A 24,886-nucleotide genomic window follows, 5' to 3' on the forward strand; every position below is an offset into this window, starting at 1 on the left:
TATACCCATAAAGTCTTTTACCCAAATAACCTAATTTTCAATAATCTACATCAAACAAAGTTATTTGGAAATAACCACTTGGTTATTCAAATAATCCTAGATCAAACAAGGCTTATACAAAAAAATTGAATAACAAATGGGCTACTCTTTTGCCCTGAAAAACATCCTTCTGCAAAAAACAAAAAAAAAAACAATAGAATAGTGTCTTACTGAGCCAGAAAAATGACTAAATATTAATCATTTCTTCAACTATGTTAAAAACTTCCCACCTTGAGACGTTCCCACCCATTATGAATGATGAAAAAAGTGAAGAATAGTCCTTTGATCCTATCCTGCTTAAGAGTTTTTTTTTTGTCAAATGTTCTCCTGTTTCTACTAACCTATCACTATAAGACTGTTGTAATCATGAAAGTGCCTGAACTTGTTAATTGCCTCTTCTTTCTTGGTCAATCTTGTGATAATATGCTAAATTGAAAATTGGATATGGAATAATAACAAAAGAAACTAGTTATGACACTCAACTTATCATCAATCATCACTATGCTTTTGCAGCTTCAGAATAAAACACACTCCAGTAACAAAGAAGTGGATGTTCACATTTCAATCAATACTTTGTTGTTAAAATGCTGGAAATTTTAAGCTTGAATTGTAAGACTGAAAGTGTGGAGCTTGGAAATGATTTATAATTAAATGTTTATGTAATTTGTATTTTTTTTTTTTTTTTTTTTTTTTTTTTGTGAGTGGATAATATATCTATACCTAAATTAATTATTTAGGTTAGATTATAGCTATTATTTTGAATGTTATTATCCATGTAGAATCTTCTCATATCCTCCTTTCTTACCATACTTTACCAACATATACATAGATTCAACATTTTCCTCTTTACCTTTACCTTACTCATAGGGATAGAAATTTCAATATAAATAACAACTTTGTTCATGTATATTTTTGTTTGTTGGGGAAATATAAATAACAAACAAAAATGGTGGTTTAAGAAACTTGATATGCCAATATTATATTTTTTTACTACAATACAACAAACAAAAATATAGATAACAACTTTGTTCATGTATAGTTTTGTTTGTTCTAAAACTTTGATTTTTTATTTTTCTTTTATATATTGTATATTAATATAAAAATATGATATTTTTAAGAAACTTGATATACCTTTTATATATATAGTTAAAGAATATATATACTATGTCAATCTAAAACTCTTCAAACACTCTTCAAAAACATTACAAATTTATTGAAGGAGTAAAGTTCTGTCCTTATCAAATTTAATGATATTTGAATTTATAATGTATTGTTGAAATAACTATACATTTAGGATTTGTCTTCATTTTTGTTTTGTCAAAACATTATAGGCCTATTATTTATTAGTCCTTGCCAAATGTATATTACATTGACCAGAAACAGAGCACACAATAAATATAATATACACAGTCTGCTGCATGCCTCTTTCAATATCTTCTTTCCCTTCATAATTTCTGACTCTTGTGGCAAGAGAAGAATGAAAACCCTAAATTGCCATTTGAAAATGGGACAACAAATACCCAACCAAACAAGCACAGCTCTTAAGTGCAGTCTGAAGTAGTGATGTTCTTATCTCTGGTCATTCTGCTGCTTTATTTTAAATAGCCTAATAATAGGTTGATATGATACTTTGTTCACCTTATTCTTTCTAGCTATCATATCATAGCAGACAAAGTTTACTATTAACCAACATTAAACAAATTAGCAGCCAGACTGTAATAACCAAGAATGTGATGGATTTCCAACTTGGCTTAGCAAATAGATAGATAGATAGCCATAGAGCCCTAAAACTGAATCAAGAAAAGAGAGATTTCAAATTACCTTTTTCAAAAAGCCCTTTTTTCCCACAAAGCAATCCAACAAGGAATCCAGTTCCATTGCTGCCAAAAGCATATGCCCTTGCACATACATTTACACAAACCTTTTGACCATGATGGTCTGTTCCACCATTTTTGTGTTCAAACCCACCCCCTCTTCTACTTACTTACGTGTTGAAACCCCACTGAGACTGCAACTTTATACTTCTGTATATTTTCTTAACTTCAACTTTAATCATCAGTACATCCAATATGCCCAACCAAGAATCTAACATGTAGAAACCAAGAAATCTAAGATACCGCTAATGAGTCTGGAAAAGATATATTTATATATATATTTTGTTACAATAATGTAGGGAAATAAATGAAGGCTTCAAAGAAGAATAACATACAAGTCACTAATTAATTATATCATGAAATATGGAGATTTTGGATTTCAGCCTGCAATGTTTTGATCTTATTTGCGATATCAGTCAACTTACCTTGAGTCTCCAAAAACTTATCTAGTCTACTTTGTGCTGCTTCCTGATACGGTTTGCCAATCACTTTTACAAACTCTTCAACAGTCTTACTGCTCTCCACCAGATCCTTTTGCATTGCGTCTTCAAGTTCAATGGTCAAACTGTTGACAACTTTTTTTACTTTGTCTACCATCTTCTGTCTACGGGTGGGAAAATTTGAAATCGATAACAATCTGAACAAAAAAAAAAAAAAACAGAATTCTCGTCATAAAGCAGTTCACAGTAAATTCACCACAAGATGACAATCTACAGGTAACCAATTGTCTTAGACATGTTAGATAATGTAATTTACCCTCCAGCGGAACAAAGGGCAAGGGCAAGAAGATCTTCCAATGTAGTTGGTAGAACAGACGTCAGAAAGGAAGCAGACAAACCAGCTGCACCTAGGCCTCCAAATGTTTCTAGAAACTGACAGGAAGAAAGATAAACTAGAATCCATTAGAATCATGTACAAAATACCTCCACAAAAAGGATCAAAAATATCATCTTGATGATCTGCATTGATATTCAGAACTTGTTTCATGACTGTTCAGACAAGCATCAACTTAATGCTTCCTCTACAGAAAATTATGAGACCCTATTTGAAAACACTTATTGTTTCGTCTATGTTTATGTATTTGGATACATTTTAAGATACAAAAACATTAAATATTCCTCAATCTGTCTCTGATTAAATTACGTTTTCAAACGTTTCTTAATCTGGAAACAGATCCAGAGTAAATAAATCCAAAATTCAAGTCCATTTTTAACTAGTTTAGCATTGTGGTGTCAAGCTTTGGTGAGGAATCATCCTGAAGATAGATAATATGTAAGCTCTACCATCCTAGAAGAACCATGAACTTACCACTTCACGGATTTCTTGCTCAAAGAGTTTTGAAAGGACATCATCACTAAACTTCCTTATAATGTTTATGCTGAGTTCATAATCTCCCACAAGCTGCAGCCCGCCAGCTTCAATTTGAGTCCTTCCATGTAGATCAACAAATGAAGGCCATCTTTTCTCGAGTGTTTCCTTGTATAACTTTTTTTCTAGAGATTTTTTTTATTCTAGCCATGCCACATATTCTCCAAGCAATTTCTACAATCCATAGGAAGATTCAAAATAATTCATGACAGAAACTGTACTGACATTGTTACTGGGAGAAGTGAATTGTTTCATCATGGCCAAGAAGGTTTAAAAGACCATATTGTCTAACCAAAAAAACAAAGTCAAGCTAGTACGAGGCAAAAAACAGAAAAAAAATTCAATCTCAGTCACTATACATTTCTTGTTAAAGGATTTCTCTTTTAAAACCCTGGAAATTACTTTTTAAATGGGAAAACTTTTCATTTGAAAAACAATGGAAACTAGTAAGTCATCACTATGTATATATTAGTTACATGTTCTTATAATTGAAGATATCATATGAATATTAAGGAAAATAAATTATGATTTTATTTATCATGAACATTTTGTTACGAGAGGATTTTAGGGTTAGGTTTTCTAACCCTTAATAAGTCGACGGATTGTTAACGAAGTCGGCAGGTTCGGTAATTTCGGTAATTTCGTTGTTAATAAGCTGTATTCCCACAGCAGGTTTTTAGTCTGGAATAAGTTGTTACACAGCATATGAAAGGTCTTGTAGCAGTTGAGTAATTGCATTAGTTATAACAGAAGGGCCAGCTGGCAAAGGCAGTTAGAGAGTCCTGTAAAGGGTGAATGATTCTGCCTTAAATACTTGCTTAACTGGAATAGAAACCACGACTGATGAATTGACTCTTCAGGTAACCCTGATTAACTCTTCCTATTCTCATTCTGCATCTCGTCTAATCTCTTCTTCTAATTCAATCTCTTCTTCCTATCAATTGCTGATCTGCAATTATTCTCATTCTCTACTCCTCTAATCTCTCATCTTATCGGTAGTTACTAAGGTATTGTCAACCCTAGATTACATATTGTATACGTATAGTTTTCATAATATCACATTTAAGTAGAAGAAATCATGATTTGATGTTCTACCTTTTAGTTGAACTACTGGGAAATAGAAACAAATATACAAGTAATGATGGAACAGAACAAAATTTTAAAAACTTGGCCTACTTGTGCATCGGATATAGCAGGAGCTACAATATCATCTTGGAATCTTGAGGTAACTGGCATTGGAGAAGATGTATCTCTGAAAACATATGTTGTGACGAGATTAAGATTTGAAATTTGTAGAGTGGATTGTATAAGCTTCAACACCCGTTCCTGAGTACTCGTAATCTGCAAAATCAAATGAAATTAATATTTTGAGGAAAAGAATAGGCCATGCTTCAAACTTGTCTATTCTAGATAAAAATAAAAAGTTAATTATTTCCAATGAACAAACCAGTGATGAAGCTTGTTTTTTCCAAGACAGGCTCTCATTTTCAACATTCCTTGTATAATCTTTCACTCCATCAATTAATTCATGTATTGAGTCCAAATCCTGCTTGGCATCATCAAATTGTTGATCTACAAGATTCTGACAAGCACAGAGTAACTGCTCTGCTATACCAATAGGAGTTTCTAGCTTAAGTTTCATTCTTTCGATTCCCGTATCAGTTGACCCGTCTAAAAAGCTGTACAAGAACTTTTCGAGTTCAGAAAAGCTACTAACTCTCCAATCGGGATTAGTACTCAACTGTTAGCCATCTTCATGATCTAAGGAGGAAGCTAAGAGCTTCGCTTCAAGAGCAGACCGCGCAGATACAGGATACAGTATTACATCTTCTGTGTTCTCAACAACTTCCGGGCATTCTCCTTTATGAAAGAAACAGCTTCCTCTAGCTGCATCAAATGAAAAGGCGGGGAGCAAAACAAAGGCAAATTTCAGATCCTTAAATCAATGGGATAATAACTGAATCATATAAAAAGCCTGAGAAAACATTACAATTGTAAACCGAAGGAAACAAACCTCACTAGCATTCTGGTAAAGATCAGATTTATTCAGCACAAACACAGATTTCTTCTTCCACTTCTGAGTATAGTGAAGAAAGTCAACCTGAAAATTATCAGGATGGAGCAAACTTGTGAGACACAGGATCATGTCAGATATTATTCTTCTGTTAAACGGTCCGAATATGAAGACTAGAACTCATGACCTTGCGCGCATGAATTCTTGCTCTCTACCACTGATCTAATGAGTTTTTAACTATACAACAAATAAAGATAAACAGTATACTCTTTCAAGTTGATCGCCACATTATTCCTGGAGCAAGTTACCAGATTGTAAAAAGCCAATGGTCAGTATATTAGTCTTATGCGACTTTTCACATTGAAAACATAATGAAAGCACAAAGAATGTAATTGTCCAGGTAAATAAGAGCAAAATAAATGCAGAACAGAAAGCAAAACCCTTTTATGTTTCCAATAGCTATGCAACCAAGGTCATCAAGCTTGTTTCCATGTTTACAAGAGTTCAGCTTGAAAAAAACTATGTTTCACCTCAAAGATGAGCTAGACTCATGTTGGCTTTTACAATAATTGAGCCAATTTTAGACTATGGGAGACACCTGATCTCCACCGACTTACAGTCAACATAGTAGTTTTCTAATATTCAACCATATTCAGGAAGTCCATCATTTCTTTCTCTACGAGCTAATAAGAACTTCTTAATAAACTGGAAAACTCATTCATCTGGTCAAGCTAAGAAATAAAACATGCAAAACAGGTGTAGAGAAACTTAACAAAATTAAATTGGAGCAACTAAAGCCCAGGACCATACTGATAAATTTAAATCAGATTATAAGACTGGAATATAACATCACAAGGGATCATAGTCCAATTGTCTTTCAAGGCGTGACATTTGAGAGCTTAATATGTCATTCAAGCTTCCATAGAATCATACCTCGCTTTCAGTTAGAGGGCGATCAGCAGACATAATAAAAAGAAGCAAATCTGCACGTGGCACAAATTCCTCAGTGAGGCGCTGTTGCCTTTGAAGAATCACATTTGTTCCAGGTGTGTCAACTATATTCATCTGACCAAATGAAGTAGAAATATGTTAGCCATATGCATAGATTTCAGGAAAAGGAGACTTTTAACAATATGAAAATACACTCCAGATCAATTGATAGTTAAAGAGATATGCAATCACTTACAAATTTGATTTATTGCCAAATCATTAACCCCTTCTTCCAAGAAAAGGAAAGGAATGACATATATAACAAAACATAACAAAACAGAGAAGTCCTGAGTGCCAAGACAGGGTAGCACTAACCCACTAAGGTAGCTCAAGTGATAAGAGTGGTTTCTAAGAGACCAAAGGTCACGAGTTCGATTCCTACTTAGAACGCCTTAAGTTGAAGTGGAAGTCATGGCCGTGGGGTCATGCTAGCTTCCAACATTCAAAAAGAAAAAGACAGGGTAGCACTAATTCCGGACTTTTCGATAACACTTAACTTTTTATAGTGAAATATAAATTAGAGATCCACATTTAAGTGGTATATCTATTCTAAGAGCCAAGTTGACTGAAAGTTTCTTATATTGGTAATACTCAGTGATATGAAATCAGCCCTTAACATTAATGAATTACTGTAGTTTGACCATTATTTCTTAAAATACATAATCTTCTTGTATGCTTTCTGTAGAATTATCCTGAAAGAAAAATAATTCCAAGAATGGAATGTTGAGAAAGTCGGTCAATCAATTAGACTAACTGATTTGTAAATCAATCAATTAGACTAATTGATTTGCTAATTAGCCGTTGATTATCAATTACATAATTTTACTATTTAATTATTTCCTTTTCTGTAAATGTAATTTTACTATTTAAGCACTAGACGTCTTATGTAAGAAGCACAACAACAAAAACACAAAGCAATAAAATTTCTCTCTTTTCCTCATTTTTCTACACTTTCAGTTGTACACGACCGAAAATAAGGATCCTATGTATCTTCAGTATCTCAAGCCACATATCATACAATAAGGTAAAAAAACAAGCAATTGAGTAGCAATATTAACAACAATCAGATGACGAAAACATGTAGTAAAACATACACCAAGGCAATTTTTGAGGAAAAAAAGTGCACAAGCCTGCCTTATATGCATATTGCTATCAATTACTTAAACTCAAGTTTGAGAAGCAAAGAATCAATTTGGAAATAGCAAGCACTATTAAAGTATTAAGGGAACTATTAAAACATAAAATTACTTTTTAAACCACCTTAGTTTTAGATGCTCGTGACAGTGGGATGACTAATATAAAACTAATTAAAGGGAGAAAACTCACATCTTTAAGAATAAGTGCAGGTAAGTAACAGATTAGTTGCCCATCTGGATGCCTTTCACAACGTTGTTGATTAGTAGACTCACTTTCAGAATAATTCAAGAACATGATCTCATTTGTTGTAGGAACAACAACATCTTCCAAATATTTGTTCCCAAGAAGTGCATTAATTACTGTTGATTTTCCAGAATTAAATTCTCCCTGATAATATCAATCCAAAAGCTAAATTAACAAGAATACTTTCAGTAAAGATTAGTGATAAAAAGATTGACATCAAAATTTTCATTGAGGGATGAAATACATGATTGCCTACGATTCTACAAAGAGCTATAGTAAGAATCTAAATGCAAAATAAGCATGCAGAAAGAGAAGAAACTCCACTCAACATTAAAAAAACTTCAATGATAAGAACACAAATAAGTTACATATCTGAATGAATGCAACGAAAGTGAAGCTGATACATAATGCTTGTCCAATCCATGTCATTTTAAAGGAAAAAAGATTGTAGTACTAAACACTCATATATTCAAGGTTATTTAAACTCTTTCTAATGCCCTGTAGCTAGTAAAGCCTCTCTGTGTCAAGAAACAAGAGAAAGGATTATCCAATAAAAAATTGATTTCTAAAAAGATACGTTTTTGTCATCTATTCAAGGTTATTTAAACTTTTTCCAATACGAGATTTTGTTTCATCCATTACTCACATGTATGTCAAAAGTCCACATTTTGTTCAATCTCAAGAGTTTTGATGTCTAACAATTCAAACCACTAGTATATAAATGCAACTACTTCAGAGTTTGTTGTAAATCGTAAACATACCATTTTTGCCAAAGCATTATTATCGGCAGGAAGACAAGATTGCAAGCACTCACTAACCCAACTCACTGCAATGAGATATGGTTCAGTACCTGTTGTTCGGAAAACTGGAGGTAAATATCATGAATGTTCGGCTTATCTGACTGTTGCATTCAGTGGTTTATGTTCAAGCATTAATTTAATTATATGTGTTCTTGGTCTGATATAGGACTTTATGATACTGTGTTCGACGTGGATCACGACAAAGAGAGGGCAAAAGACCAAGGCCTTGAACCAAATGGATTCAATTTCGATGGAGCTGATTCTGCTGGTGTTGATTATGCTCTCAACAGGTAAATGTTATATATGTAACTCGCTGAAAAGGTTGATTTGAGTAGTAGTAGATTGTACTAATAGTTATATATCCCAAATGATATTTATAATATTGGTGGTAGAGCGATTACTTCATGGTACGATGAACGAGAGTGGTTCAACTTGTTGTGCAAACGGGTGATGGAGCAAGACTGGTCTTGGAACAGGCCTGCTCTCGACTACTTGGAGCTTTACTATGCTGCGCGCAAGTATTAATTTAATGAAAACCGCCTATAATGATTTGGATAGAGCTAGCTGGAGATTTTATACAGTTTTTTAGAAGTATTAAGTGCACGGACCACCCCCTTTATTTATTTTTTAGCATAATATTCCATTACATAACCAATTGTATATTATATTTTTGCATAGTGGTTTGTGGATGTGGATATACATATAGATATATCTCTTCCGACCAGATATCAAATAACAACACAAACTTAATATATAGCTCTGTCGATTTATATAAGTCTCATTTGGTATTGAATGAAATGGCAGAGGCGATCTGGGAAAGATGGCTTGATCGACCTTGTTGGCAATGTCAGACAGTCAATTTGCCACTTCTGTGAAAAAAATCTTTGTTATCAACAATAACCTAGGTACAGAAACGGAAAGAAAGTCAATTTGCCACTTCTGTGAGAAAATCTTTGTTATCAACAAGAATGTAGGTACAGAAAAAGAAGAAAATTAATGCTTAACCTAGGTACACTTTTATGTGATCATGATCGGCTAAATGAGCTTTTGCCTAATTAATTAAAAGATAACTAATAATTACCTGCACATATCCATTTCCTTTGGTATGTTGAGTGACACCATAAACATATATCAACTCGAAAACAGTTGCTTTGTGCTCCTCGCCGTAGCCCAACATACTATAAGAATATGTAATAAATAAAACATTATAAAAGTGAAAAGCTTATTTGTAAAGACTTAAGTTTGTTAAGGACTTAATTGTATTTTATGTTAATATAAAATGAACAGCTCTCTGAGAGATAAAAAGAAAAACATCTGATTTTGATAGTGATTCGTCATTCTCCTCAACGAACGGTTCATCCGAAGAAATTACTCAACCGATTAAAATGGCCGCGAAGAAGAAGCACGACTCTAATGATTCGTTTACGATTAGGAACTCGGACAATCCAGGAAGCATTATCTGCACAACAACATTCAACGATGAAAACTACATCGGTTGGAGTAGTGGTATCAAGTTAGCACTGGAAGCAAAGTCAAAATTAGGGTTCATAGACGGATCATTAGTGGCTCCAAAAGATGCTGAACAATTTAATCGGTGGAGAAAGGTAGATTGCTTAGTACGATCTTGGATCTTGAACACTATTTCTGAAGAAATAAAGGGTAACTATTCATCAACTACCACTGCTTTGGATTTGTGGATTGATATCAAAGAGCGATATCAAGAAAATAATGGCCCACAATCTTTTCAAATTCAGAAGGCAATAAGCAATCTACGACAAAGTACTCTTTCAATTGAAAAATATTATTTTAAGATTAAGAAACTGTGGGATGAGCTCATGGTCTTGGAGCCATTACCATGTTGTGATTGTGATCCAAGAACGCCTTGCTGTTGTAGAATGACAAAACTTGTAGTTCAACAGGATACATCTAATAAACTCACACAGTTTCTTATGGGCCTAAATGACTATTTTGATCATGCAAGACAACAAATACTTCTTATGGATCCAAAACCGAGTATTAATCGAGCGAATGCGATGTTGCTGAGTATAGAAAGACAAAGGGAAGTTCAATCATTAATGATAGAACAAACTGAAAATTTTGCTATTCTGATGAAAGATAATTCAGAGCAACAAAGGGGACAATATATGGGAAGAAAGAATAGAAGAAGAGGAGGAAGACAGTCTGCAAACAAAAATAATAACAAAGGAGCATTATCCTCATACTGCACTTATTGTAGAACTGAGGGACATAGTCAAGAAGGGTGTTTCAAATTAATTGGTTACCCTGACTGGTGGAAGGAGAATAAAGATCAAAAGGCAAGAAATTCTTCAAATGCAGCTAATACTCCTTTTTTCATTCGGTGAAGAACAACCAGAATTTTCTTCCAAACCCTCTGCCAAGATTAATAGTGTTGAGCTTGCTGCTGTCGTCAAAGAAGTCATGAAAGGACTACTTGCTGAAGGAAAAGCCAAAGACAACTATTATGAAGGTAAATTTTCTAATAACAATTTTACTAGTGCATGTAGATTAAATATGCATAATAATAACAAGAATAAGCCTATTTGGATCATTGATAGTGGAGCTAGTTGTCATATATGTTCAAATTTAAGTTTCATGACTGAAGTGAGAAATGTTGCTAATGTGCCATTATTTTTACCTGATGGATCAACTAAGCATGTAAAATAAATTGGAACTGTTAAACTGAATGATAAATTGAAACTGTTTGATGTCATGCATGTGCCATATTTTTCATATAGCCTAATTTCAGTTTCTAAACTTGCCAAGAAAAACAATATTATATGCCAATTCTCTATTACTGAATGTTTATTGCAGGATCTTAGAGACAACAACATCATAGGCAAAGGCGAATTATCTCAAAATCTTTACTTACTAGATAATGAAGAAATTAAAACTGTTACAAAAGAACATGTTTCTAATTCATGTACTGATTTCATGTTACTTCATAGAAGACTTGGACATTTATCTGATGTTGCACTCAAACATGTTTTTCAGTTTAATAAAGATGAAAATATTCATTGTGATGTTTGTCCAATCTCTAAAATGAAAAGATTACCCTTTAATTCTAGTACATCTATGACTATTAAATGTTTTGAATTGATTCATATGGATGTATGGGGGCCATATAAAGAAACATCACTTATTAATTGTCCTTATATGCTTACAATTGTAGATGATTATAGTAGATTTACTTGGACATACATGATTAAAACCAAACATTGTGTTACACAAACTTTTATTGAGTTTTATGCCATGATTAAAACACAATTTGAATCATCAATTAAAACTGTTAGAACTGACAATGGTAGTGAATTTTTAAATAATGAATGTCAAATGTTTTTCAAAAGAAATGGTATTTTACATCAAAAGTCTTGTCCTTACACCCCACAACAAAATGGGGTGGTTGAACGCAAACACCAACATCTTCTCCTAATTGTAAGATCCTTAATGATTCAAGCACAAACACCTTCACATTTTTGGTCTTTTTCCATCCTTATGGCAACATACATCATAAATAGAACTCCTTCACAAGTTTTAAAATGGGACAGTCCATATTATAAACTTTATAAACAAAAATCAGATCTTTCTAACCTAAAAGTTTTTGGATGTTTGTGTTATATCAAAAACAACATTTCTCATCAAACAAAATTTCAACCAAGAGGGAAAAATGCATGTTTATTGGTTACTCTCTAGGACATAAGGGTTATCAAGTTTTTGACATTTCAAATGAAACCATACTTGTGTCTAGAGACATAATTTTTCATGAAAATATTTTTCCATATAAAAACACAAAATTTGTACCTGAAAACACACAAAATCCTTCAAATGTAGAAACTATTTTTGATGACTCTGATGAAGAATTAGAGTCATCTCACAGACGATGCATTTTCTCCAAAAACACAGTGTTGATCCTGTACTTCAACATCACTCAACTGATTTTTCATTTGAAAATAACACAAATGCATCTTCTCAACCAACCATTTCTTCACCCTTAAACAACACTAAATCATCTAATAATTTTCAAAATGAACAAAGGAAATGCAGTAGAGAAAGAAAACATCCAACTTGGTTAAATGATTACATTGTTAACTCAAATACAAATATTAACAATGGAAAATCATACACACCAAACACTTTTCCTTATTCATCCAAATGTATGAACACCGATTATCTAGAATTTTTAGGAAATATTTCCACGCTTAAAGATCCATATACTTATAAAGAAGCTGCAAAAATTAAACATTGGGAAACTGCAATGAAAGAAGAATTGGCAGCTTTGAAAAATAACAACACTTAGGATTTAGTTCCACTTCCAAATGAGAAGAAATCAATAGGGTGCAGGTGGATTTACAAAACAAAGCTCAATCCAAATGGAACAGTGGCAAAATATAAGGCACGCCTTGTTGCAAAAGGATACAACCAAAAAGATGGGGTCGATTTCCACGATAGCTTCTCGCCAGTCGCCAAAACAGTGACGGTAAGACTTTTATTTGCTTTAACATCTGCTAATAATTGGTATTTGCAACAGTTTGATGTGAACAATGCATTTCTCCATGGTGAACTCGAGGAAGATGTATATATGTATCCTCCTGAAGGTTGTACTGAAGCAATTGATAATAAGGTATGTCGTCTTAATAAAAGTTTGTATGGATTAAAACAAGCTTCACGGCAGTGGAACTTGGAATTTTCAAAACAACTTATCAAGTATGGTTTATTCAATCTATTCATGATAATTGTCTTTTTATACTTAAAACTGAAAAATCAATTACTATTTTACTTGTTTATGTTGACGACATACTTATTGCTGGAGATAGCATAAAATAAATCAACTCTGTTAAAAAATATCTTGATACAAAATTTTCAATCAAAGATCTTGGAAAAACTAGTTATTTTTTAGGTTTAGAAATACATAGAACTAATGCTGGTTTATATGTAAATCAACGCAAATATGTTCTTGATATATTAGCTGATACGGGAATGACCGGATGTAAACAAAGTAGTATTCCTATGACAAAGGGAATTAAACTTAATGATATTAATAGTCATGTGTTTACTGAACCGGAAAAGTTCAGAAGATTAGTTGGACGATTAATATATTTAAACTTTTCTCGGCCCGACATTTGTTTTAGCGTCCAACAACTAAGTCAGTTTATTCACAACCCCCTTCAAATACATTGGGAAGCTGACTTACAGATTGTTCGATATCTAAAGGGTACACCTTCATTGGGGTTGTTTTATCCTTGTGTTTCTAATCCTTTACTTGAGAGTTTTTCAGATGCGGAATGGACGACTTACATCGATAGTCGCAGATCTGTTACAGGTTATTGCATAAAACTTGGAAATGCCCTAGTATCATGGAAAACAAAAAAAAACAGAACACTGTTTCACGGTCTTCCGCTGAAGCAGAGTATCGCAGCATGGCCACAACTGTTTGCGAACTAAAATGGATTACATATCTACTTAACGATCTTCATACACCAGTCAAATTGTCGATCCCCTTGAGATGTGATAGTCAGGAAGCAATCCACATTGCCGAAAACCCAGTTTTCCACGAACGGACAAAGCACCTCAATATAGACTGTCATGTGGTTCGAGATCACTTCAAACAAGGGTTCATTTTACCAGAACATGTGTATTCAAAGGTTCAGCAAGCTGATGTCTTTACCAAACCTTTGGATCATGGAGGTTTTACAATCTTAGAGACAAGATGAATTTGAAAGATATTCATTTTGAGGGAGGGATGTAAGAATATGTAATAAATAAAACATTATAAAAGTGAAAAACTTATTTGTAAAGACTTAAGTTTGTTAAGGACTTAATTGTATTTTATGTTAATATAAAATGAACAGCTCTCTAAGAGAGGGTTACGTTCTTTTGTCATCTCTTTCTTTCAAGCCCTAAATCTCTCAATCTCTAAATCTCATAACTTTCACACATACCTATCGTGAACTGCATGCGTGTATATAAGAAAATAAATTATGTACTCTGAAAATATCTTTAGCTCTCTTTTTGTTAGTATACCTTGTCTTGTGGAACATCCACTTTCATTGCTTGTTTCATTCCCAAAGCCTGTTGATGGAAATTAATTAAACATATCATAATTATAAATTGGGAGGGACAGATATATGTAAATGTACTGTACAGTTAGTAGTTACGAGCACCTTGTGATAGAAGTTGATGGATCGGTCTGGGTCAGCTACTCGTAGCATGACTTGACAGATGGGCTGGGGAGAGTTTTCTCTAGAGTAGCTCAAAAGTGTAAGCATCAGGATCTTCTACAAAGGCATAGATTATCATCCCGCCAAAAACTTCAACTGCTTCTTTGCTGATATTCCCTCCATGGGCTCTTGCAATTTCCACCCTTTCATAAACCTAGTAATCATTTTAATAGAAACAAAGAATGCAATTATATATAAGCTGGGAATTAAAAATGTAATGATTACATTTGGAGTTCCAATAGCAAAATGCCCAAAGCCTGTGCCAATATTGTATTGATCCACTCCGTAGTTTGAGAATAAAAAGGATGACTTATATATCCAACTACATGCATTCAATTCATTAATACATGATCATTCATGACTTACTACATGTGAGCTTCAATGCAAAGTTCTACTCAATATTTTCATTCCAAGGTATTCCTTCTAGAACCTACAATTATTCATTCATTCATTCAATTCTCAATATTCTCAAATTAATTAATTACCTAATGGAACAGCCGAGATTGCCAACACGAAAAATAGCATGTAAGAAGCGAAGATTCTTCTTCTTTGCCCATTCGTCTAATTCGTCTTGCATGACAGTAACAACATATCTTGATAATGATCAGCAGCCATATTCAGATGATCAATTACTTAATTGCGCTTTCTAGATTTGTTGTTTCGGTATCTGTATATAATTATATACATGACAACTGCTTAGGTACGACTACTACTGAACACCGATTTTCTTTCAAAATTGGCAACTAAAAAGTTTATAGTTTATTGTGCATTTGTAAGCACCGCTGGAATTTATCGTCGATTGCAGTTTATCAGTGATTATCTCTTAATGTTTCTGCAATTCTCTGTTCTATTACTGCGTTTCTACCGTCATGGCCCTCATGGGTATGGGAAAAACAAAAATAATAAATCTAAAAAAGTCAGAGATTTGTGCTGAAAATAATTAAGGAAGCAACATACAAACAAAAATTGAAAAAATTTGCTGAAAAGTCAACAAAGAACAGTAGGATAATAACACAAGTAAACAAATTTATTCTAACTGCTGTTGGGAAAAATTCCTGTAGAAAATAATTAGAAAAATAGGGGATAATGAAGCAGTTTGGAAGATACGCTATAATGAAAAACTAATCTGTTTGGGCTAAAAAATCAGATTACAAAGCTCCTTATGCATGTAAAAAAGGGATAAATTGTCATTAATAAGGAGAAAACACAACATATTACAACTCAACTCAACATCCACAATCTTCAAGATTAGGACCTGCTAAAAAAAAAAATATCAAGAAAACTGTTCAATTGTCAGATGCTATAATGAAGAAACTGATGAAAACTTTCAAATCTAAGTCATATAATAACAGAAGCAACTCGACATGGAAAACTAATTAAGCCTGGAAGAACAACAATACATAAAATGTAGAAGATCATGTCTATAAATGGAAAATCTACTTGTACTATACACAGACAAAATTGGAGGTACTAAATGATGGAAATGCACCACAACGGTAAACAACAAAATGCGGAATTTATCTTTCGTTTGACAACACTTTTCCAAACCGTTTAAACCTGTGAGGAAGCTAACAAATAGGTATGCAAAATGAAATCAACACAGCCCTAAAATAGTGAGTAACACACCAAGCAAGCACACACACAAACAACACAAAATTTTAGCGTGGAAAACCCCTCAATGGGTAAAAACCACGGGACACATAATACCGCTTAAAATCCACTATCACCAGCAAGAGAGCAATATAAAAGTCTTCTCTAGACAATACTAGAAGCATACAAATTCATAATACCCTTGGAAACATGTACATCAAGGATATAAAAACAATCAAAGAACAAGAAAGGAAGAATATCACCGAAATAACTATTACTGTTCTAGCAACGAAACCCCGACCTCCAGACCTCAGAATCCGATCTCCACCGCCCAAAATGTTGGCCCAGAAGTTGTGAAGTTGATGTCCAAAAATTAGGATGATCCAACGGTGCAAACTCCGACGATCATCAAAACACTAAGACTACTGGAACTTGAAGTTTTTCCCTCTTTTCTTTTTTGATTTTTCTCTATTTCTCTTGCTCTTATTTCTTGAAAAAGAAGCTTTCTCCCCTTTTTATATTGCTCTCAAAAAAGTGAATTAAGTGGGGCCCAAAATGGGCCTATTTGCTGGGTTTTTTCTCATGGACTAAGGAAAACAAAAATGCCAACACTAAATTCTCCATTTGAATTTAAATTGCCTACTGAAATATAGGAAAAACTGTATAAATGAATGAGAAAATATAGTTGGGGGAAACTAAATAGGGAAAAATATAGTATCATTCCAATTACTAAAAAGACACTTTTGAAGCAATGGAAGGAAAAAAGGCTTGAGAAGATTTCAACAAATGTTCATAATCTATATTTACTTAAATTCAAGAAAATATCTAATCTGGAGGAAATTTTAAGAAATGGGCATACATATGATTATAATTAAGATTACATACAAAATGTTGATATGGAAATAAAAATTTTAAGATTTAATACAATTTATAATCTTTGTTTGTATATTTGATTGCTATTAATAAGATTTTTTAGAGTCGTTTGATTGTCATCTTTTAATAATGTCTAGAGTTTGTCTAGTTTTGATTATTGACACTCCCACTTTTGAGACATTGTAAATAATTCTTGGTCTACTTTGGTTTAATCAATATTTTCAATTTTTTCTAACTGGATAGTCCATCATAAAAATTAATATGGATAAAGACCCATATTTTTAAGCCTCGGTCTATTAGCCGTCTTGATCCATGTCTCTCAACCATCACCGACGATCTTTAACATAACTCATTGGATTCCGATCAAAATTCACGAAAAATTTCAAATATTTGTCTCAGCATAACAATACAAAAGGAGAAGAAATGCCATCTCCATCAACATTTGATGACAATAGTAAATTTTAAACTCCCACAGTTTTTCCCTTTTGCATAAATTGTGACAATAGTGAAATAATGTCATAAATTCCTTTTGCATAAATTTATCAAAATTAGTCATGAATGACACTCCAATAACAAAATAAAATAAAATAAAATAATGTAAACATCTTAAACTTTCACAATTTTTCCTAACAAAGTTCAATTGGGATAATATTGAACAAAATGTAGGCAGGTTGAACATTCAAATTAGGGCTAATAAACCTAATTGGAGAGGTACAATTAATTAGTTTAGTAGGAGGTAAGGTAGGTTATGTGAGTTCTTTAAGGATAGGCATCGTTGACAAAGGGTTCATAAATTGAAATATTATCTAGTTTAAGTGAATAAATAATTAGCTTCAGAATATATATCATTTTCCAATTACAATATCTAAGGGTTTTTTTGTAGCTACTTTCACATAAATATTTTTATTTTAGTCAACCTACATGAAAGTTTTGAGTCTGGTAAACAGGCCTATTAAAAATATAGAGTCCCATTTTATACAGTATCATCGCTTAACCGATTAGAGTTTTATGTGTATGACAATGAGTCCCATTTTAAAGTCAATTTGAAAGACATGAACTGCACTTGTAGGGTATTTAAAGTTTTCGGTCTTCCTTGTACGCATGCAATGACTGCTGCCCGTCACCGCAATTTGGTTTGTTATGACTTCTGTTCAAGGTATTATTCAGCTCACATGTTCAATCTATTTAACCAATTGTTTAATCATTTTATTTTCCATGCTGACATGTATTACACAACTGAATCTTGGATGAATACATATGCGGAGACATGTTATCCTGCTGGTGATGAAGACGATTGAGATATTCCCGAAATGATCAAGGAACACATGTGTCTAAAACCACATGTTATGGTTAAGAAAGGGTGCCCACAAACAAAGCGTAGGTCATCCCAAGGTGAGGTCCGTAAGGTCCCGAGACGATGCAACTCATGTGCTGGACTAGGACATAATAGGGCAACATGTAAAGCAGACATGCCTGCACCATCTACTGCAAGAGCATCATCATCTAAGCATCTTGAGTCATCATCTCAACAGTATGAGCCTTTAGAATGATTGTGGTGATACGTTGTAGTGTTCCTTCGTTAATTGAACTTAAACAGTGTAGTATGTTTGGGATAAGTTGTAGTATGTTTGGGATAAATTGTAGTATATTTCTTGTATCTTGTGTATCTGTGCACTGATCAATACTTAGCATTTCGCTAAGTATTTAGTAAAACGCTAAGTACTTAGCGAAACGTTAAGTCAAAAGTTAAAGTTAAAGTTAAAGTTAAAGTTAAAGTTAAAGTTAAAGTTAAAGTTAAAGTTAAAGTTAAAGTTAAAGTTAAAGTTAAAAGTTAAAAGTTAAAAGTTAAAGTTAAATTTATGTTTTTATAAATAGAGGTAAAGTTACACATACACACGTTGTACATTGAAGGATACCTTCAAGTCTGAATAGAAGGCAAGGAAGGATACACAATTTAGTTTAGTTTGAGTATCCTTCCTTACTGCTATTCAACCTTGAAGTTTCTTCACATACACTGAAGTGTAGGCTTGAAGTTTCACTTGAAGTTTTTCTTCACATACACTGCTTTGGTATGTTATGTACATTGAAGTATATGTTCAATTCTTTGGTATGATTTGGTATGTTTTTCACAAAAATCAAGTTTGTACATAAAAATCAACTTAGCGAGCATCTCCAGCGCATGACATGTGCCCGCATCGGACAACATGGAAAAGGGCAGGTCATTGCTTTTTTTTTTTTCATTTTTTGCATTGTAGATAAAAGCAAAAAGAGGCAATGCCCTATATGCCGGTCATGCCCTCTTCTGACATTTTCATAATTATATAATATACTCTATAATATAGGAATATTAGTTATATATTTAATTATAATATTTTTTTTATTATATTTTTAAGTAACATTATAATAACATTAAATAAATATATATTCTAAAATTTTACTATAATATAGGAATATTAATTATATATTAAATTATAATAATACTATAATATATTTTAAATTATAAAAATATTTTATATTTTATTATAATATAGAAATATTAGTTATATATTATCAAATTTTCCTCTATAATATAGGAATATTAGTTATATATTTTCAAATTTATTCTTGTAATGTTTTTAATATTATAATATATTTTAAATTATAAAAATATTTTATATTTCAATTTATTTAATATTAGTTATATATATATTTAATTAATAAATATATATTTCAAATAAATTAATATATTTTTCTATTAATTATATTAACATATTTTAAGGGTGAAATTTTCAAATTTTTCTATAATATATATAATATAGGAATATTACTTATATATTTAATTAATAAATATATATTTTAAATAAATTAATATATTTTTTTATTAATAAAAGGGTTTAAATTCTCAAATTTTATTTTAGGAATATCAGTTATAATAGTATAAATTAGTTATTTATTTAAAATAGTATAAATAAAATTCATTTTTAAATTATTTAAATAAGAGGGCGGACGGAAGCATTGGAGTGTTTTGCCCAAGTACAATGTGTGCCCCCTTTCTACTGAGATGGAATATAGATTTGACAAAATAAGAGGGCCGAGGTCTTGTGCGCTGCTGATGCTCTAAGTACTGAGCGTATCGCTAAGTACTTAGCGAAACGCTAAGTCCCTAGCGAAACGTGAAGTCATTCAAATACCTAGCGAAACGAGAAGTCATTCAAATTATCATCCAATGTAATCAACCATCCAGAATATACACACTATTTTCATGAAGATTGTTTGAAATTTATTTCTTTAGCTTAATGACTAACGAAATCAAAGTCAAACCATCTCCTCTTACCTGGAGGTCAATGATGGCTTCTTCAAGAGTCTTTTCTAAAGAATCTAAATGTTTCATTAATGTAAAATCTATTAAGGTTTGTTTTGTTAACACAACTTCTCTTCAAAACCATGAGTGATGTAGATATCTTCAAATGAAGTTCATGATTAACTATAAATAACAAAAAATATTGACCCTTAACGAAATGCGAATTACTTAGCGAAACGCAAGGTTCTTCCCTGAAACAGAACTCATATGATCTGCAAATATCATCATCGACAAACAATAAGATGAACAAAAATATGAACCAATATGAACCAATAAGAACATATTAAATTGATTTTGAGTTAAGGTGGATTAAAAACAACATAAATCGTTTGAAATGAAGATAATAGACAATAAGAACATAAATTGATTTAGAGTTTTCAAATGAAGATACTGGAAACATGAACATAAATCGATTTATGGTTAGGGTTAGGGTTAGGGTTTGAAATGAAGATATAAAAATAAGAACATAAATATGTATTATAAACATCGTAGTTTTTGTCGCCGCCGTCGAACAAGACAGAGAGAGAAGAGAGAGAAAGGAAATGAAAAAATTTGAGTATTTATATTAAACCCTTCGCGTTACGCGTAGAGGGCAATTTCGTCTAAAAAAATAAAATGGTCACTAGATCAATTTTAATTATCGGATGACCACGGAGGCATTTAGAGCTATCTATAGGGTCATTTCGTCAAATTTCCCACCTCAATCCCATTCCAGGAATATTTTATGCAGGCCTTTGTTTCGAATTCTTGTTTTTGTTTCTGTGACTACTTTTTCATTTTTATTTGCAACAAAAGTAAAAACTGTTAGATTCCTTCCACGAATTCTGTCATGCGTCTATGTTGAGAAGAAAACAAACAAACAAACGCACAACTTTAACACAAATAATCTGTCGCCATTCCTTTAACCTTTAAAAACATAAACAATAATACAAAAACACGGAACATGTCGATTGAAAGTGAAATGTGAAGTTTCTATTGTACCAGGCAGGCTTAGTCTATAGTTTGTTTTTAAATTTTCAAACTTATATAAACCCATTTAATTTGGTGGGCAATTTCACTTTCTTATATCTTATTGATCCCGAAAAACCCAAAAAGATTAATTATAATTTTGGAACAGAATGAGTAATATAAAAGAATATAAATATAAAAGCGGCAATGGATAGCTTAGCTTAGCCCTTACGGCTTCTTCCATTTCACCGGTGGAGAAAGGGAGGGAGACACCAGAAGACGGACTCTGTTATTGCTGCGTTTCCCCCTCTCCTCTAATCGCTCTTATCCCCCTCTCCTGATGGATTTCAAATCGGTTTATAATAGTTTGCTGGAGGTTTTTCCTGAGGTACACCCTTTTTTTATTGTGATGTAGAACTTCCATTGATCTGTTGCTTACATATTCTTGATAATCTAGGGTAGTGGCTATCTTTATCATGGCTGTATAACTTTCTCTTACATATGATTAACCATATAAATAGTCATATGAGGTCGTTTGTTGAATCATTTAGTGTCCTCTGCAGCTCATGTCTTCAGATTTTATTTGGTTGAATGGTTGTTGGATATGCTTTGGTATTAGCTCACTGTATATTTGCGAGGTTCAGATTTTATTTGGTTGAATGGTGGTTGGATATGCTTTGGTATTAGCTCACTGTATATTTACTCAAATAATTCGTTTATTAAACCTGTCGCCTTTATAAACTGTTTCTTTAGATAGAGTTTCAATGCTTGGAAGAGTCTGCCATCTTCGTCATTTTTTTTACCTTTGACGGCCATTTGTGAATCTCTGACTTTTCGGAGCACCAATTCTCGGTCAATCCTGTAATTGCTAATCATGTTTATGCCTTTGTATTTCTCTGTGCCTTGTACTCTCCCAAATTATGCAGTTGGTTAAGAGTTCATTTTGAGCATTGCCATTTTGTGAAAAAGTGAAACTTTCTTTCATTAAGAAACTTTTTCAATAGAATGATGATTCTTTTTCCTTACATTTATTTTACTTCTACCAATTTATACATTTGTTTCACAAGTTAATATGCACCAGAAGGTAGATATACATAATTTTATAATGAACCAGTGACAAATTTATTAAGGTTGGATCTATTTTTTTTTTCTAAACTCGAATCAGTTTAAAAATAATTGATGAAATTGTTCTTCTGTTATCAGGTCAGATTATGTTGGCGAGGTTGATGGTGTACTGACTGAGAAGAACTCTTTGGGTTGTAAGAAGGACGTTGTTATTGCTGCTGGTTATAAGAGAGGTTAGTATCAAATCTCCATTTATTTTTAAGATAAAAGTGTTGGAATTATTTCCAATATTTGGGTACATATATTATTTATTTAATAATTGTATATTAGTTGTTATCATAATAAAGATTAAAGCCAAATTAAAGTGATCTATTAAAGTATAAAGATTATGGGGCTTATTTAGACATCTATAATAAATGTGGGGATATATTTGTGTAGAAGCAAAAATACCATTTATTATTTCGTTGATGGGCCGAATAATAAATGGGTATATTAGGCTAGGTCCCCAACCCATATAAATAGCCTACCTATTTGTTTCTCTCATCGAACAATAAGGTTTATGTTCATCTCTCAAGAACACTAAAAAAGAAGGCTATCAATATAGGGTTAGAAGACTTAAACCCCACCCGCATCTGACATTCCGATCCAGGTCCAGATCCAGAACAAGAAGATCAAGAGAAGATCAAGAAGAAGAGAATAACGAAGAACGGCTTAATGAACCGTTCTGCATTCAAGATCCAGGTACGTTTCCGCAATTACATATTATCTCGATTTATCGACATAGAGTATATAAATTATAGACTTAAGGATTAAAGATTTAGATTAAAGAAAGTAACAAGTGATATCAGAGCCATCTCTATGTCTATCTATTGAAATTTAGGTTTATAAGAATTTTAAAACATATTTGTTCTTCATCTATTTCGATCAGAACTAATAAGGATTAGTATAGATCATTGAATTTGTAAGGGTTTAATGATATTAGTAAGGATGATAAGAACTAATAAGGATTAGTATAGATCATTGGATTTGTAAGGATCATTGGATTTGTAAGGGTTTAATGATAATGGATTTGTAAGGGTTTAATGATAAGGATGATAATGATAGGGAAGTTGAATAGGTTTTTTTTTTTCTTTACGAAGAGAATAATTCTAAATAATATATATATGTTATTAATTATAGAATTAATTATATTAATTATTATTTAAATAATTAATTAAAGAAATATATATTATATATACAAATTTAGTAATTATAATTAATTAAAGAATTCAGATTTTAGAATAATAATTAATTATGATTAATTATTATTAATTAAGGATTAATTAATTATATAATTATACTAATTTTTTTTAAAGAATTTGTCAAATTAATAATTAAAGAATTAATTAAGGAATTTAATATTTTAAGAATAATAATTAATTATTAATATTATTAATTAAGGAATTAGTTATATATATTGAGGATTAATTAAGGAATTTAATGTTTTAATAATAATAATAATAATAATTATTATTATTAATTAAGGAATGTAATTATATATATATTGAGGAATTATGGAATAAAGAACTCTTCAAATTCTAATTAAATTTTTTTTTATATAACTTAATTAAGATATTGAATATTTATAATAATTAATGTATATGTCATAAAAGAAATTAAGGATGACATTAAAGTATAGAAAGAAAATAAAATCAAGAATTATATATATAATTTTTAGTAAGAATATTTGAAGAGTTATATATATATATATAATTAAGAAAGTGAGATATGATTAGATAATTAAGAAGATATTAATCAATATATTATATATATTTTGGTTATACTTGATAATATATTTTGGTTATACTTGATATATATACAATTTTGTATGAATTTAATAGTAATTATAAAAGAATCTTAACCTATTAATTAAATTAATTAAGGAATTTTGAATTTTAGAATAATAATTTATTATCATTCTAATTATATAATAATTATATAAGTAGGTAAGGAATTAAGGAATTCAGTTTTTTGGAATAATAATTAATTATTATAATTAATTTAAGGAATTAAAATAATAATAATATATATAAGGAATTAAGGAATTCGGTTTTGGAATAATAATTAATTATTATAATTAATTTAAGGAATTAAAATAATAATAATAATATATATAAGGAATTAAGGAATTCAGTTTTGGAATAATAATTAATTTAAGGAATTAAAATAATAATAATAATATTTTAATTAGTTAAAGATTGAAGAAATATTTATTCCTGAAAATAATTGTCAATGTATTAATACATTTATATACAATTAAGAATAAAGTAAAATATATTATGGAATTCTAGAATTTTAAAACTTTAATATATATCTATGATATATGTTAT

At 31.4% G+C, this 24,886-nt stretch overlaps 1 protein-coding gene and 2 pseudogenes across 1 annotated transcript; 1 reads left to right on the forward strand and 2 right to left on the reverse strand.

The window, feature by feature from the left end:
• Positions 1-2,162: 2,162 nt before the first annotated feature.
• Positions 2,163-8,332, reverse strand: LOC124913197 (annotated as a pseudogene).
• A 152-nt stretch (positions 8,333-8,484) lies between these two features.
• LOC124920443 (starch synthase 3, chloroplastic/amyloplastic-like) lies at positions 8,485-9,025 on the forward strand. The gene is made up of 3 exons (XM_047460933.1): positions 8,485-8,536; positions 8,632-8,755; positions 8,858-9,025. The coding sequence occupies exons 1-3, from the start codon at positions 8,497-8,499 to the stop codon at positions 8,988-8,990; spliced, it is 297 nt and encodes a 98-aa protein (XP_047316889.1). The 5' UTR covers positions 8,485-8,496; the 3' UTR covers positions 8,991-9,025.
• Positions 9,026-9,516: 491 nt separating this feature from the next.
• LOC124913205 lies at positions 9,517-15,278 on the reverse strand (annotated as a pseudogene).
• Positions 15,279-24,886: the final 9,608 nt, after the last annotated feature.

Source organism: Impatiens glandulifera, chromosome 1 (assembly GCF_907164915.1).
Source record: "Impatiens glandulifera chromosome 1, dImpGla2.1, whole genome shotgun sequence".
NCBI classification, from domain to species: domain Eukaryota; kingdom Viridiplantae; phylum Streptophyta; class Magnoliopsida; order Ericales; family Balsaminaceae; genus Impatiens; species Impatiens glandulifera.